Source organism: Gigantopelta aegis, chromosome 10 (genome assembly GCF_016097555.1).
Source record: "Gigantopelta aegis isolate Gae_Host chromosome 10, Gae_host_genome, whole genome shotgun sequence".
In the NCBI taxonomy this organism is placed as follows: Eukaryota; Metazoa; Mollusca; class Gastropoda; order Neomphalida; family Peltospiridae; genus Gigantopelta; species Gigantopelta aegis.
The window spans coordinates 35,767,029-35,785,625 of NC_054708.1; the positions used below are offsets into that span (position 1 = coordinate 35,767,029).

The following is an 18,597-nucleotide window of genomic DNA, read 5'->3' on the forward strand; positions in this document are numbered from 1 at the left end:
TGACTGATGCAATGGTGACAAGCATTAGCATTACAGAAGTGACAGTTTATTACAAGAGGTAACAAATTTGAAAATTAATCCATTAAAAGACACAAATTATGCATCTATATAATATTTTTAAAAATTAATTGTTACTTAAAGAACCTAAGTTATCATTGTAAAAATGCTGCAAGCAAAGTGTTTAATTTGATACATTGCATAATAATCATCTTGCTTACCAGCTAAACACATAATTTTATAAGGAAGAGTTGAAAGTTTTTATGCTAATCTCATACTACTTATCTCTTTGATGAATGAATGACAGAGTAAATAGGTGGAAATCGGTAAAACAAATGAATATGTCTTTAATGTTTACAATGAGGTATATATAGAGACAATAAATCTATGACAAAACATGGTTTAAATGTCATCAGTCCATTTTTTAAGTTAACTTATAGCATGCAATGCGTATATGTTTATAAATATTTCATAGATTATGATAAACAGTATGAAACATAGCAGTAAAGGAAGTTTCACAGTCTAGATTGCAATAGTTACATGATAGTAAATAATTGTTATAAACACAGGAGTTAAACACATTCAAACATAAATAAACAACCCACATATAGCATATATTGTTCTAAATAGTACTGCACTGATACATTGAAATTTAAAAACATTTTACTTTCATTAAACAGTGAAACAGTAAGAACTTTTTCTTAAAAAATAGTTGTAGTACTTCTTACTGATCTTTTGTTAAACAACCGTATAAAGTTATAAAACATTTTACTTTCATTAAACAGTGAAACAGTAAGAACTTTTTCTTACTGATTTTATATCAAATAGTACATGTACTTATATAACCGTTTCTTACTGATTTTATATTAGTTAAACAACCTGATATATCAAATAGTACATGTACTTAAGTTCTTATGATCTTTTGTTATAAAACATTTTACTTTCATTAAACAGTGAAACAGTAAGAACTTTTTCTTACTGATTTTATATCAAATAGTACATGTACTTATATAACCGTTTCTTACTGATTTTATATCAAATAGTACATGTACTTATATAACCGTTTCTTACTGATTTTATATCAAATAGTACAAGTACTTATATAACCGTTTCTTACTGATTTTATATCAAATAGTACATGTACTTATATAACCGTTTCTTACTGATCTTTTGTTAAACAACCTTATAAAGTTATAAAACATTTTCTACGGATTCTTTTTTAAAGGGACAGACGCTAGTTCCAATCTGTAAAAATTAACACTAAGTTTAGTTAATCTACAAACATGTAACACATTTGGATAAAGTTACAATTGAGTAAAATATGAGTCTGTGATTTAAATTGGTGAAATACACTCTAAAAATAAGACTAAAACTGTTACTTCTCAGACGTACGTGCGTTTTTAAAAATGTGAGAAATACATTTTGTGATATTAAAACACCAGGTTGACCAAAGACACTTCGAATGTAGGGAAATTGATAATCTAAACCATAAAATCTAAGTAAAGCATGATTTCAGTTATCAAAAACGACTACAATAGCCTTAGTGTTTAAAAACTAGGGTATGTCTCTTTAAACAGTACTTATACAACATTTTCTTACTGATATTTTATTAAACAGTGCTAATACAATCTTACTATCTATAATTAAACAGTATGTATACAACATTTTCTTAATGAAAAGTAAACAATGAGCATGTAATCATGCTAGAATGGTGATGCTTACTACAGGTTCACTTGCTTCATGTTTTGTTTAGTGATATTTTAAACTTTATATCATTTGTAAACGTATAAATTATGAACAACTGATTGTTAAGATTGTCTCTTTGTTTAACATTACTTAGAATCTGAACAAGCCAAGGTATCCATACCAAATTGTTCAAATGAACCTGTGTATTTCATTTCATCTTAAATGTTTTGTGTTTATATCCAAACTTGTAAGGTTGAAGAAATCTGTCCTGGGCACACACCTCAGATATCTGGGCTGTCCGGGCAGGATCTCAATTAATCAATGGTTAATGGTTAATGATTACTGTTTAGTGTGAGAGAAGTCATTGTAATAGACTTCACCGCTCTGGGTGGGAGGAGCTGGTATGAGGGTTTGAAGCCTGTTCTTTGGCAGCCCAAAGTCCAATGGCTTAATCATTACCCAACAGAGACAGTCAGGTTATGTACTGTATCTTTCAGTATTTATAGGCAGAGTAGATCAGTAAACGCCTATGCTCATGATTAGTCAGAATTTGGAACTGTCACATTCAACAGAATGTATTTAAAAAACAAAAAAACATAGCTGACACTGCACAGGATGTTGGGATAGGTGACAAAATACACATACAGGACATTTCAGCATGATTCAAATATCTATTTTAGTACTGATATAAATGGTGAAAAAACCTAGACTTTGTGATTTATTGATCTGAAATTCTTGAAAGAGTCTGAGACTACAAAATATTTATTAATTTAACTCTGAAGCTTTGCGCCTTCTTTCTAGATTTTACCTAGCTTAATATACATCTAGTTTTTATTACCCAGTATGCCGTGTGAACTGTCTTAAAGAGAGGCAAACAGGTGACATTTGTGACAATATTACAAGTGGTCACGGTCACATGCGTTGCTTGTTTTCTGGATGGGTTACGTAGGGCAATAATGATGAACTGTTCAAGAAAATATTTGGTCATGCTTCAAGTCTATCACAATGCAATAAAGCCATCTGAACATACTGCCTATAATATATATATGGAAACATGAACGAAAACAAAAACATAACCAGCAGACAACACACTCACAAGTGTGAGAACCAGTTGAGTAAATGCTTGAAAAAACACAACAAAAATGCCATAACATAGTTGTCACCATCTGAATTGTTAGCTGTCCATTCCATTATGAACTGCGCCACTTGCTTCACACACAATTAGTAGCTCCTACTTCCTGACACCATACAGCGGAAGTTTATTTTCAGTCTTACATTTCGTTCTTCCAAATCAAGTTCTCCACTCATTACAAAATGTAGTCACATATTTGTAGAATGTTTTCAGGATGCAGCCAAGTGTTTGCAGGATGCAGCCAAGCATTTGCAGAATGCATCAAATGTTGACAGGATGCATTCAAGTGTCTGCAGGATGCAGCCAAGCATTTGCAGGATGCAACCAAATGTTTGCAGGATGCAGCCAAGTGTATTCAGGATGTATCAAATGTTGACAGGATGCAATCAAGTGTTTGCAGGATGCAGCCAAGCATTTGCAGGATGCAGCCAAGTGCATTCAGGGTGTATCAAATGTTGACAGGATGCAGTCAAGTGTTTGCAGGATGCAGCCAAGCATTTGCAGGATGCAACCAAGTGTTTGCAGGATGCAACCAAGTGCATTCAGGATGCATCAAATGTTGACAGGATGCATTCAAGTGTTTACCGGATGCATCAGTGTATTCAGGATGCAGTCAAGTGTATTCAGGATGCAGTCAAGTGTCTACAGGATGCATCAAATGGTGACAGGATGCAATCAAGTGTTTACAGGATGTAACTGTATTGACAGCTGTGAAATGTGAATAAACAACCTGAACACTAAATTGTGTGCCCTGTATACATTGGTGTTGTTCAGAATAAGAACATTAAACTGTCAGCACGTCTGTTCACAACACTAGGTGGGCTGACCATGTGGCTTTCTCCATACATGTACGTGGCTGTCGCAACAAATCAAGACAACTTAGTGGTGTGAGGTGATTTCAGCAGGGACAACAACAGCAACAGGACCAGTCTATGTCTAGAGATATACCGTGATATATATAGATATACACACATATATATCTCTGATATGTACAAGTATTTATAACAAATAAGCACACATTTCGTCACTATTGTCACTTCTTCTACTTATCCTGAAGGGGTTTCAATCAAAATTGTAGTTGTATCTCAGTCACAACCTTTCTTTGGCTTAAATAAATGGATTTAACAAAACTGTCAACATGTCAGGTGAGGTGCCATTTCAACACTAACAAATGTTTCACATGACCTTGCGTAGTTGGGAGAACTGTAAATTTGCCAAATACAGTCACATGAAATCTTGGCAACACTAAATTAGGTCATGGCATATTGTGTTTCTATGGAAACACCATCATTTTTGTATTCTGCATCAAACCAGTTACCATAGGTCTATGCACAACATGTCATAAAAAAAACTGTTATTATTTTCCTTGAGTTTGTCACTAACACTTGTTGCAGTCACATCTGCGAATAACTGGCAGTTCATAAATATAGGTGTGGCCATCAGGGCAGAATAATCTCACTTTGCGGGTCTTGATTTTCTTTGGTTTACAACAGAAACGATTGCCACATGTTCCATCACAACGCCGATACTTGATTTTAGCTCTTGATTTGCATCTTGTTCTTGTGTCAACATAGATGTCACGGAAAACAATTGTTCGGCAGCTCGGTGCTGTGAATAAAGAAGAATAAAACAATTCACTTGTGAATAAAATGTATAAAACTTACCATAAATTTACACAATCAAAATATATATATATAATTATATAATTTTTAACATGTTAAAATTTGAATGGATGGATGGATGGATTGATAGATGATGATAGATGGATGAATGAATGAATGAATGAATGAATGAACAAAGGAATGAATGAATGAAAGAATGAATGGTTTAACAACACTTTGGGCAAAAAAATACACCAACTATTTTTAAGGTTAATTACACACCTATTAAAACAAATGTTAGTTCTATAATGAGCAAAAACAATGTATTTTATTTTTCTTATTTGTAAATAAAATATTAGTTTAAAGGCACCATCCTGAGTTTAGGAGCAGGACGTAGCCTAGTGGTAAAGTGCCCTCCTGATGTGTGGTCGGTCTAGGATCGATCCCTGTCAGTGGACCCATTGGGCTATGTCTCGTTCCAGCCAGTACACCACAAATGGTATATTAAAGGCCATGATATGTGTTATCCTGTCTGTGGTATGGTGCATATAAAAGATCCCTTGCTACTAATGGAAAAATGGAGCTGGTTTCCTCTCTAAAACTAGATGTCAAATTATCAAATGTTTGACATCCAATAGCTGTTGATTAACAACTCAATGTGCTCTAGAGGTGTTGTTAAAAAAATATATATATCCTGAGTTTGTAGATATTTTAAAAGGTTTTTGGCAAATCAAATATTATTACAGCATTAAAACTACAATTTACTTACATTTTCTTACATACAAATTTACATACAAATGGCCAAACAAAAGTTGAAATAATTCGGCCAAAGGTCATTCCAAATATATTTAAATTTGTATAATGCTTTACATTTAAAACATGTTAAAGTAAGATAGTGTTTCACAAAACAGGAAAAAGCAGGATGTGTGTTCATTTTGTTGAGAAAACAAAAAATCAAGATAGTTCCTTCAAAGAAACAACTGTACTATCCATTGAAAATAACATACCAAAATTTTTAAAAGATGAAAGAATAAACTGTATACTATTTATCAAATATAACTTTTTATACACCTGTTTAAGAGATTACCCGTTGTAGATAAATATAGTTTCCAACATATGTTGTAGATAAATATAGTTTCCAACATATGTTGTAGATAAATATAGTTTCCAACATATGTTGTAGATAAATATAGTTTCCAACATATGTTGTAGATCATTTTTTCTCCATGGTGATGACCCAGTTAGCATAGCCATACTATCCAATAACATAATGTTCAAAATTTATTGATCTGTTAACCTGTGCGATTACTGTGTGATGATTAAGTTAACTGTCTGCCGCACAAACGATGTAATAAGTTTTAGTTGGAAAGACATTTAATTTTATTTTAAACTTGTTTTGTAAGGATATGTAAGAAATAGAATACATGTACTACATTCGTATCCATTAGTTAGATCCGAAGGAATCGAAATTCAGCCAATCAGAGCATGGCCCATTTTCGGTGTCTACTAGTCGGTCCACGCAGTCGCTGGACGCTACTAAATACTTATTCCAAATTCCGCCCACCTCAAACTCAATCCCCCCCCACCCTTGTCCTGGACTTAGTCACTGGCAAAGGCCAGAGATTAGGCCCAGGACAGGCGTGCGTGAAACCTTCGTGGTATATATGCACGTTAATTCTTTAATGAATGAAGATATCATTTATCTTACAACTCTTTGTTTAAAAAAATACCTAACTTGCTTTTACTCATTTGATGTTTTTTAAACAACTCATAAGATAAATAATATCCAATGGTCACTCATGTAGTATTCTCTATATATTAAAAAATAACCTTTAAATATGGTATATATTTTGTGTATGAAGCCAGAACAATGATATGGAAATGATGTTGACCTTAGTGAATATATTTGCTAGTGAACATGTTTAAATATGTTTGCTAGTGAACATGTTTAAATATGTTTGCTAGTGAACATGTTTAAATATGTTTGCTAGTGAACATGTTTAAATATGTTTGCTAGTGAATGTATCTATAATTGAAAATATTTATTACCTTTATCACAGTGGACTCCAGAGTAGCCTCTCTTGCACTTACATCGGTAACCAGCTTTGTGTTTTCGCCGTTTGCACCGACCTCGCTGACACATGTGACCTTGACATGGATCAAACAGACAGCCTGGGGTGATTTTGTGTGATGCTCGGGCAGAGAGAAGATCCTGTTGTTTACCATTGATGTAGACTTCACTCAGACACCCTGCACAAAAAAACATAATTTGAAAACACACAACCAGCAAATAAAATGAACGTATGTGATGTGATAGAAATGTAGCCATCAACCAGCATGCCCATGTGGGTTTCTTGTCTAATGTTTACTGATATCTAAAACATTTAAACTCCACAGACTTATCTTTCGAGTGATAACATATTGCAACAATTATGAATAGCTTTCAATAGCACCGTCAACAATTTGGGAACGATGTTTGCCACCTTGAGTCACTAAGCATCTTGTATTTGGTCCTGTTTGTCTTCCATGCATTTAATGAAAACATTAAAACATAAATCTAACATCTAAAAATTAGAATAATAATAATGAATATTATGGGAATTTTTTTTCCACATTAATATTAACACAACATTTATTTTAATCACTACCATTTTCTAACACTTTAACATTTCGGAAAACAAACATTGAGTCACTGAAAAATGTGGTGTTAGGATTACATTGGTCAAACACTGATCCAATTTTACATGTATAAAGTTTAGACTAGAAATATATCCAGGATGTTTTTCACCAAACTTGATACCTTTAAAGCTGGTCCCGTCTCGAATGTGCCACTTCTTGAATGCCAGAGTGTTCACCTCTGTGGGGATACCCCCGAGATACAGGTCCTCCTTGATGTTGAGGAAGTCGTTGAGGCCCTCGTTGATGACGGTGCGTGGCGTGCCGTTGCGGTCGATCCTCATCATGAAGTGTTTGTGTTTGATCGTCATCTCCAGGGTGTGCTGCTGGCTGTCGTCCACACGCTTGTAGCTGAACATGGTCGAGCCGGGGTAGTTGCCGATGTCATAGCTGACCCGCACCCGCCCCCGGAACACCTCCACCGCCACGTGCTGGTTGGTGCCTGAGTACATGATGATGCCACGGTTAGAGTCGGTGGTGAAGACGATGGTTATGTTGACGGGATGTCGGAAGTCGACCCGCTTGAGCTGGATGTACGAGTCTTTCTCCTTGAGAGACACGCTCGACAGCTTCTCACACTTCTTACCTTCAAAACCTGCAGCACAAGCATGCAACATTCACTTGGTGATAACCTTAAGACGTATTGAGAAATTTATATTATTATTCAGATGCTATATCACATTCCAGTAAAGGTTTACTGTTATTACTAATACAAACAGACTTGTATTAATACTGCTTTAACATTACAATTTTTTTTTTAAAATAAATGAAATTTAATTTTTTTAAATATGCCATATTTCTCCATTAATATTAATCATTCAAAAGCACTATTTATGTGCTTGTATTACTGGTAAATAAAAGTTAAAAACATATATATATATATATATATATATATATATATATATATATATTACACATGTTAACAAGAAGCACATAATTATAATTAATTGACTAAATTAAAGCCTATGAACAGAAGCCTTCTGTGTATAGAAGCTGTTTTAGATAGTATTTACAGACAAGTATTTACAGACAAGGTGTAGCTGTGACAAATATCCACATGACTGCTGAAAGTATGGAAAATATCAAATGCAGGTAAACCAAAAACAAGCATAAAGCAAAATTTCATTGTGTCAAAGGTTAGATGTTTCTGTGATCGTTTTCATTAATGCATTATTACGTGGACAGAGTATGGCCTTGATGGTGTTAGACAGCTGTTATCTTCTAAATACATGCATATGTCTGGTCAACATTGTAAAGATTAACCTGTCATGAGATTACCCATTCAGACCTAAACATCATTTAGTGACTGTCAATAGACTTTTGTGCATGCAAGGAATGCCATATTAAATCCAGTTATGTCCCCTTCATTTGTAATTCATTACATCTGATTTCCATTTGTAAACCTGGCATAGTGGTTATGTCACTGCCACTAAAGTGCTTGGTTTGGGGTGGAGGTTTTTTTTTTAGGGAACATACAAGACAACTAAGACTTCTTTCTCAATAATGACTAAATAGAGGATAATAAATGAGTTACCGGTTATTATCAAATTTATGTCCAGAGTGAAATAATTAAAAAAGTATATTTCAATCTTTCAGTAATAAACTATGTAAAATAAACTAAATAATGTTTCTAAAATGCATTCTAATTCACTCTGCATATAATTCAAAATTTGATTGTCTTATCAAATCCATTTTTGGCAATAAAACGAGCACTAATATGTTGAAAATTTGGGGGATTCCCCAAGAGCCTATTTACAAATTCATATGCTACTTCTTGCTGTTTAGTTGCCCATATGTACTTTTAAAATTTCACTATTAAATCTTTTCTGAAGCAAAATGCATGTTCCTTTAAATTTTATGATGCAAATGCTATTTGTGTGTACGCTGACAGGAATGTGGAAGTAAATAACGGCAACTATGCTGAATATGAATCTTCGTTATCAAGCACCAATTGTCATAACAAGTATTCGTAATAAGTGAAATCGGTAATAATGGTTCGCATTGTCATTAATAAATGAATAAAATGCAAAAATGAAATTAGGAACAATGGTTGTATTGCATGTAAAAAACGTATTTTAATCTGCTTGTCCTATAATTATTTTATAAGACGGAGAACTTGAAACATGATCATAGTGATACGATTTTTGCTAATGCTGCATTCGTTAAAAAAAAGAAGAGATTATTTAAACAATTTTGTTTTAGTGCATTTATTGAATCAAAATGGGGATAACTATATTGTATTTGACCATTTGCGGGCGTTAATGCAAATGGTCAAATACAACATAGTTATCCCCTAGTTTTCTTGACAAAAGACAGATGAGATTTTTTTTGTTTAGGAACAAAGTTAAGATTACCTCTACCATCAGAAAAATTCTGCCACTCACTGGTGGTTTTACAGTCTGAAAGAATCCACTGTTGTTAACAGTTAATTTTGGAATGGCAACAAAACAGTAACTACTGACATTGTGACCTTGACCTCTTTAACAAAGGGTCATCTAAGGTTAGTGCATGGACTCAAGTATTAGTCACTTGTTCCACAACAAATGTGACTTTTACATTGAATATTTTTTTCTCTCCAAATCAACTGTTCTTTCAAATCTATCATTAGTAAATAAATGCATCATGCAGAACCCAAAGCCTTTGTGGACAGACTGAACACCCTATGAAACACATTGTATTGCTTTACTTAAGTAATCATATTCAAGCTCAGCTAGGCAAACATGTTGTAACTGACTTAATAGAAGGTGTCTTCAGTTTCAAAATGGTCTCTACAACAAAACTCATCACTATGTCTCAGGCAAAATGCAAAATTGTCAAAACAGTTGTTACACAAGACATAAATTCCAAACTACCCCAATGCACTTTACACAGTTCTACAATGCTGAAAGCAGTTTTTAGTGGTCACTGTCGTCAGAAGCTTCTATGTAATAAAAGGGTGTAGGAAAATGTTGCACATAAGCAGGCCATAGACAAAGTAAGATAAAATAACACTTACTGATAGGAAAGCAATCGGACACGGACACAAGTTATATGAAAAACACTCCTCCTTCAATAGCAGGGCCACAGTAAATTTAATCACATCAAAGTATATCATTTTGTTTTAAATCATTAGTGTCTGAGAATATATTAAGAGGGGCTATATCCATCATTTAAATACTTATGTCTTACAGTATAATAAACTAGTACATATTCTAAGGACTCTTGGGGTTTTTTGGTCCATGTTCCATTATTTGTAACTTTTCAAACTTAAAATTTGTTTTTGTTTTGATGCAGAGCGAAATATTTATTTCTAATAAAAAAACACAGTATAAAAAGTTTATACACTGTTTATACTTTTTTCACCCACCTTATAAAGAATTCCTGAGTATGTAGACATTGTTACCAACTACCATAATAAAGCCTTTTCAATGATTAAAAGTACACATTAATGATTTCAGTTTTTTAGACAGTCAATATCTATATACACATCTGTAATAGCTGATACTGGATTTTAACTGTCAATAACTTTATTAACAAACAAGGGATCTTTTACATGCACCATCCCACAGACAGGATAGTACATAACATGGCCTTTGTTACATCGAATGTGGAGCACTGACTGGAATAAGAAAGATGCTCAGTGGACTCACCAGCAGGGATCAATCCTAGACTGATCTCGCATAAGGCGAGCACTTTACCACTGGGGTATAATTCCACCCCTAAAACACAAGAGCCAAATTGCTTTAATATTAATGTCCAATACAGACTACCACCCAGAGCGAGTTTTAACGACTCAGTGAGTAGGTGTAAGACCACTACACCTTCTTCTCTCTCACTAACAACTAACCAACTGTCCTGGACAGACAGCCCAGATAGCTGAGGTAGGTGCCCAGGACAGTGTACTTGAATCTTAATTAGATCTAAGCATGAAACTAAGTTGAAATGAAAATAATATTAATACATTAACAATATCAATTTATGTCCTCCTCATAAGAAAACGATTACTTATATTAACTGATTAAGACAGAGAGCACTACTAAATGAATAAGCAACAACAAAAGCATTAATACCTGGTGCACATTTACAGAGATAGTTCGAGCGGATGCCCGATAGCAGGTAACACACGCCATTGTTCTGGCAGTCGTGGTACTTGCAGGCGCCCGTTGTCGAGCCTCTGAGCTGCAAGGCCAGCACAGGAGCTATCTCACAATGGCGGCCAGTGTACCCTCGTGCACACATGCATGAATAAGAAGCAATGCCATCAACACAAGTTGCCCCATTTTGACAGATACGCGACTTACAGTCGTCCGTGTTGGTGGAACAGTTTTTGCCTTCAAAGCCAACAGGACATTCACACCTGCAATCAAAATGTCAACACTGTCATTCTAGAGATACATATTGCAATACTATCAGCTTATTGAACAATGTTGTTAGTAATAACAGTTCATGTTGTGATGAAAATCAGTTTAATTAATTAATTTAATTTCTATCTTTTATTTAAAGCTGAAGATATACATACAACAAACAAAACCATCTTTAGTTGCTACACATGTGGCCACACACACAACTGTTAATCACCGACTTGTAAATTGCTGACTTGCGCTTCCACAACTGGATTGGGTAAATATAAAACCTGGTCACCAGTTTTTGCCATTTTCTTTAACATTCAGCAAACTGTGATGCCATTGGTTTAATGACAATTGAGATGTGTCATCTAAAGTGATCAGACACACAACTGTGAGTCCATTCGGAAAATGGCATAGCCACACATGCAGTGAGGATGACGGGCTATTCAGTTTTGTTATCTTCAAAACTAGTCGTGACTCGGCAAATAGCAACACTGATGAACATCTTTTTTATTTAATTTTAGGCTGATGGCAGCTTTCATACTTTCATATTTTCGTAATTTGTTTTCATTCAGCAACCTGGAATCTACAACTGCTGTGAGTTGGCCAAATAGTTAACTAGCGTTAACAATCGCTGGTATTAATCACTCAATATTTTCATAAAAGCTGTTTATGCCTTCCTGGAAAAAAAAATTATTTAGTAAATAAAGAACATAAAAGTACTATTTGACCAGATGTAAAATACTCAGTTTTACCTGTAATCTGTTGTCATGGAGACACAAGTTCCTCCATTAAGACAGTAGTTGTACCCAGCCTTACAAAAGGGAATCCTGGTTTCACACCATTTACCTGAGAACAAACAAGTTACTGTTAGGTTTTTTCACTATACTTCAATTATTTATCACAGTGTGGCTTTTAATTTTTTTTTTTTAAATGTCACATCTACTATTATATATAGTTACATGCAATGCAAAATCCATTTCTTCCTCTAAAACTATTTTTTTCCCTTACAAGTTATTTATCTTCATTCAAAACAACAACAGTCCTTAAGATAATAATATATATGTGTCAATATCTTACACTGATTTGGTACATTACAGTATATATAATGTATTATCACAATGAATATTAGTGAACCAATGTAATTATTATAAAGATTGTATACAAAATGTTGCCAGGGTGAACTAATAAAATATAAAGACTGAGTATACAAACCTCTTCTAAAGACTGAGTGTAGTCATAAGTTAGTTTATAAACACCAATTGTAGAAATAGACTGTAAAGACTGACTGCATGTACTTATAACCATTTTTACAAGTCTATAAACTAAAACACTGAATGTGCTAATAGTCTATAAAGACTGAGTGTACTTGTCACAGGTACTTGTGGTCTATAAAGAATGCTGGTAACTATGGACTGGTAATCTCGGCCCACATCTAGTTGTTACTGAATGCAAAGAAATATTACTGCTATCTTTTACAAGGTATGCTTACATCCCCCTCAGCGGACCCACTGGGCTATTTCTTGTTCCAACCAGTGCAACATGATTGAAGCTGTTGTATGTGCTATCCTACCTGTGGGATGGCACATATAAAAACATCTCTTGCTACTAATGGAAAAATGTTACAGGTTTCCTCACTAAGACTATGTTAAAATGAACCAAATGTCTGACATCCAATAGCCGATGATTTATAAATAAATGTACTCTAGTGGTGTTGTTAAACAAAACAAACTTTAACATTTGTGTATCTTCACATGCTATTTACAAGCAATATATATTCATTATTCGATACCCAAAGAACTGAATATATTTTTTTAAATTGTGTATATTTTTAAAAATTATTATTTAATATATAAATTTAGAAAGACCACAACCCTTGAGAAATCAACATGCTATAGTATATAGTGCAGATATTAATAACATGTTAAAACCTTTTGTCATTTGCTGTGTCTTAAACACCGGCAATATTGGTTTCTAAAAATACTTTGATCAACTGTATATAATATATATATTTGTTAAAAAATTAACTTTTCACACAAAACTGTCAGAAACTGTTGTGTTTGTTTCTTCGGCTATAAGTTGTTATCCATGTGTTTGCAAATAGCATTAAAGCTACCCAAATGTAAACAAAGCTTGTAAAGCAGTAATATTTCTTTGCATTCAGTAACAATTAGATGTGGGCTGATTACCAGGCCGAGATTACCTATTCGTAATTACCCAAGTCCAGAGTTACTGCTAAAGTCTATAAAGACTGAGTATATTAAAATGCTATAAAGACTGAGTATACAATTACTGTGCCTTCAAATAGACTATGAAAACTGCATTTTCATGTCTGTGCTGGAATGACGAATGAACATTTTAGTAACATCAAACATAGTGCAACAATGCACCATCACATGTCACAACGTAATTAAATTACAAAAGGGTTAAAATACAATTAATTACACACCAAATCAAATTGCAATTATATTGAGAGCTTAACGAAGCTTTCATGACAATGCTGATACTGCATATGGATGATGAATCAAAATAATGTCTGGGGGAATGTGTGGTGTTAAAACATTCAACTAGAAATAAACATATTTTGTATCTTACACTGTATTACTGTCTAAACATCAATATGAAGTAAGATGATTACAAACCCATGAAGCCGGATGCACAGTGACAGGAGTACGATTCAATTTCATCAACGCAGGTTGCATTGTTCACACAGTTGTGTGTTACACAGTCATCAATGTTTGTTTCACATCGGTCTCCCTCAAAACCATCCAAACACTTGCATCTGAAACATAGAACAGAATAGAATGGAAAAGATGTTTAACAACACCTCAACACAAAAAATACATCAGCTATTGGGGCATCTGAAACAATACACACATACACACAAGACATTTTAAAACATTATGTGTAAATTATTCTGTCCTGGGTGAGTCCGTGAGTCCATGTGTCCAGAACATGCCAGGGTACACACTCAACTTCTGTGTAAATCTAATCCTGAGGTGTAAAACTTTAGCATCATATTATTACGGACACTCAAAACCATGTTATTAAATGTCACGCAGACATAGGGAACCACAGACTGCTAAATATCACCTGAATTCATATAGCAAGAGTTCAAATTCCACTAATTCATATCTTGTTCATTAATTTTACCCAGTTTTAGCTAAAATTCTACACGTTTGTTTCACCTGAATCTCCCAAACTCCACAACCTCACAGCGTCCTCCATTGTTGCATGGGTTTCCAAAACAGGCATCTATTTTACTCTCACACTGGTTGCCATGGAAACCAGGTGAGCATTCACAGGTGAAGTTTTTGAAGTCCACGAGCTGACACTGTCCTTCGTTCTTGCAGGGATTCTTGAGACAAACATTGCACTTCTCAGCAACCAGTGGGTCAGGATCACCTAGCAGAGAATAATCATACAAAATAGTAGTGATAATCAAACAATGTTGACCAGTCATTGGAAGACCTCTGCACTGCCTTCATTGGCATGGTGTATGGCTTCTTATGAAAAAGGTGAGGAATACATTTAATGCCACTTGAGCATATATTAAACTATGGCTATTTGGTGTCTAACATAAGATTATTTTGACAACTGGTCCGTAGAAAGAGAGAGAGAAGAAACCCACTGCCACTACCTCTGCCGATATGGCAGCAAGTGATGGACCAGTTGTTCTTTCTCAAGGATAATAATGATAACAGCTACTGAGGTGTTTATTTAATTACAATGAGAATAATTTGTTGTACTGAGATTATTTGTAGATGTAAAAGCCAATTTTATTTGAGCAAATATCTCTTTAAGTTTTCAGTTTTCATATATCATAAATTCTTGAATAGAGATCTGCCTCGATTAGAGTCTGGGTCTCAGAGCATCACAAAACAATAGAAAGAAAGAAAGAAGTGTTTTATTTAATGACGCACTCAACACATTTTATTTACGGTTATATGGCATCAGACATGGTTAAGGACCACACAGATTTTGAGAGGAAACCCACTGTCGCTACTACATGGGCTACTCTTCCGATTAGCAGCAAGGGATCTTTTATTTGCACTTCCCACAGGCAGGATAGCACAAACCATGGCCTTTGTTGAACCAGTTATGGATCACTGGTTGGTGCAAGTGGTTTACACCTACCCATTGAGCCTTTGCGGAGCACTCACTCAGGGTTTGGAGTCGGTATCTGGATTAAAAATCCCATGCCTCGACTGGGATCCGAACCCAGTACCTACCAGCCTGTAGACCGATGGCCTGCCACGACGCCACCGAGGCCGGTCCACAAAACAATAGAGGTCTGTAGGGTCTCGACAAGTACTCGAGTACTCAGGCATGGGTTGAGGAGTCTAGCAAGACTTGAGTCCGTTCACAGAACTCGAGTACCCGTACAAGGTGAAATATAATTATCAATTATAATATAATGGACAATGTAGGACAATAATTTCAGCAGTTGATAATCAACGATGTAAGTTACACAATAATTATATGATCATGCGCTGGTTTCTCTTTTTAAACTGGCTTTCTGCCATAAAACTGAACACATCAAACGGTTTCTAAATACAAAACAATGGCATGATTTGGCATCCACGTTCAGCACTGAATTTAAGATGCATAATGCTATTTTACTTTACTCCTTAGTTTCATCATAATATAGTGTAAGTGTCAGGTGCTTGGGTCCGGGTCTAGTTTGACCCTCTAGTACCCGAGTCCAATATTTTGGACTCATGGAGGCCCTAGAGGTCTGCCTCGATTAGAGGCCCGGTCTGAGAGCGTCACAAAACAAATAGAGGCCTGCCTTGAATAGAAGCACGACTTCTATAAAGGACAACTTCTGCTATTGTAGCTTTGTCAGGTTAATGGCCATGTTATACTTGTCATTTCTGTTGAATAATATCAAAAACCTACAACCACAGGAAAGGAGAAGGATTTTTCATTTCTCAATGTTTTTCACTTGTACAAAAAGGTTTGGATGCCTACATTAGAACAATATGACTATGTTAGAAAACTCTTCATGCAAAAAAATAGAAGCCTGCCTTGAATACAGGCCAGCTCTCAGTCACAAAAAAAAAGAAAGAAAGAAGCATACTCTATTCAAGGATTTATGGTATCTGTTTTATTGTTTCCTAATATCTGTTTTTTGTCTTTTCATAATTAATGGGCACAATGGTAAATTATACAAATTTCATTGGCTGCCTGAACATTCAGACCAGTAAACTGGAATCGGAGGGGGTATGTAGTACGTAAGAGGTCATGTTACAATATCAAAGGACTATCTGTTTTATCATTTCCACTCCAGCCTCAATTACATTTATATACAGATGTCATTCAAATATACAGCTTTTTGTGTACAATATGTGGATTTTTATTTAAATAATCTATGTTTTCAAAGAACTGACCTAGACATTCAAAGTCTTGTGAAGGTGTGGTCAACAGTAGTTTGTTTTTCATCTTGAGTGGTCCGACACATGATGCAATACCTGGTTCAATATAGTCCGCTTTAATATAGTCCGACATCCATTTGAGATTACAATCACAGTACAGTGGATTGCCACCTAGAGCTCTGAAATGACAACATTAATATGGTCCAATATCACTTAGAGATCTTAAAGCAAAAACGTTAATATAGACAAATATATTTTAGAGCTATGAAATTACAATATTAATATGGTCCAATATCACTAATAGATCTGAAAGCAAACAATTAATATAGATAAACATATTTTAGTGCTATGAAATGACAACATTAATGTAGTTCAACATTACCATGATTTCTAAAATTACAACATTTATATAATTCAGTTTAAATTACAACATTAATATAGTCCAACTTCACCCACCTAGCTTTCTGAAATTACAATTATAGTCCAACAACTTTTTCAGTACTGAAATTCAGTCAAACTGTATCTTAAAAGTATGTATGCATACTATAACACAATAACTTCAATCTTGTTTTCTAATCCTTACAGATTCTACTTACATATGTGTAATTGCAGTAAGGTCCTTAAATGCTCCATATGGAATGCTTGATATATTGTTGCCATGGAGAGACCTATAAAGAAATCATTAACATAATACTTATATAATAAATTAAAACTCAGGTTTCCCCATATACTATGTGTGAGCTATTAGTAGTGAGAGAAAACATTTGAATCTCATTAGACATGTCGTCTCCTCCAGTCAGGTTTTAGTCAAATTGTATTCAATATTTTCCTTGCATTTAAATAACATATATATTTACAACCTATTGCTGGAAACTTGTTAAATCATGTTATAAACTGATTATGACCATGGATCTATCACATTTTAAGACATCTGTTTTACATTTTGGACTTAGTTTAGAATTGACCCCAATGGGTTTTTTTCCATTTAATTATGACTCTGCATTTGAGATATGAATCCCCAGAAAGCATGCACCATTCAATCAATAAGATTGCCATATAGAGTACAGACGGAAAGAACATTTTGTTATAATGAAAGGCTACTTTGGCTCAGTCAGTGTAGAATTTTAACATAACTCAGTCATTTCAGACTATTTTCATTCAATGCTTAATAATAATATAATCTGTCACTAGATGCCATTCAGAAGAGAACACATGTGTAAAAGGCTTATTATTATGGCGAAGACCAACCCCTACAATTGCCCATGGCAGTCGGGAATCGGCAATTGGCATTTTTAATTCTCCACAGCACTTTTGTGTTGTGGACTATATGCAGTAGACATTTTCTTAATTGCAGGGGTTGTGAGACAGGGTCTTATTGGCCCCTAATATTATCTTTATATTATACATACACAATATATGTATTTCACAGACTTTCACTGGGGGAGGGGTTATCCGCACTTCACAACTTCTATAAATTCCATTTCCATATGTGTGGGCCAGGTCAGTGTCCTTGAACCTTAATTGGACAGGAGCATGAAACTCAAGTTAAGATGCAATGTACTGATATTATGGTTACAAGAAAACTTACAGAATACGTAGATTTTTTAAACTTGCTAAACTGTTCTCTGCCATGCACTGCAGGTTGTTGTAGCTTAAAATTCTGAAAAGAAGGAATTAGCTTAAATTATTAATTAAGAAGTTTAATGAATAAACAATTGTGAGAAAACGTTTGTTATATAATAATACAAATCAATATACATTAGAATGCAATTCTACTTGCAAAACATATGATCAGAAAATAT

General features: G+C 34.4%; 1 protein-coding gene across 2 annotated transcripts in view; it reads right to left on the reverse strand.

The window, feature by feature from the left end:
• Positions 1 to 931: 931 nt before the first annotated feature.
• The window catches only part of LOC121382879 (slit homolog 2 protein-like), a 149,360-nt gene continuing 131,694 nt past the window's right edge, over positions 932 to 18,597 (reverse strand). The window contains exons 27-36 of one of the 2 annotated variants that reach the window (XM_041512553.1): positions 18,384 to 18,455; positions 17,392 to 17,463; positions 16,811 to 16,974; positions 14,606 to 14,822; positions 14,060 to 14,199; positions 12,173 to 12,266; positions 11,373 to 11,428; positions 7,217 to 7,687; positions 6,466 to 6,666; positions 932 to 4,423 (exon numbers count right to left, since the gene is read on the reverse strand). In XM_041512553.1, the coding sequence (XP_041368487.1) occupies positions 4,194 to 4,423; positions 6,466 to 6,666; positions 7,217 to 7,687; positions 11,373 to 11,428; positions 12,173 to 12,266; positions 14,060 to 14,199; positions 14,606 to 14,822; positions 16,811 to 16,974; positions 17,392 to 17,463; positions 18,384 to 18,455 (1,717 nt within the window). In that variant the 3' untranslated portion in view covers positions 932 to 4,193. Of the gene's footprint in view, positions 4,424 to 6,465; positions 6,667 to 7,216; positions 7,688 to 11,141; positions 11,429 to 12,172; positions 12,267 to 14,059; positions 14,200 to 14,605; positions 14,823 to 16,810; positions 16,975 to 17,391; positions 17,464 to 18,383; positions 18,456 to 18,597 lie in introns of both variants that reach the window. The other variant, XM_041512552.1, reaches the window with a different exon arrangement.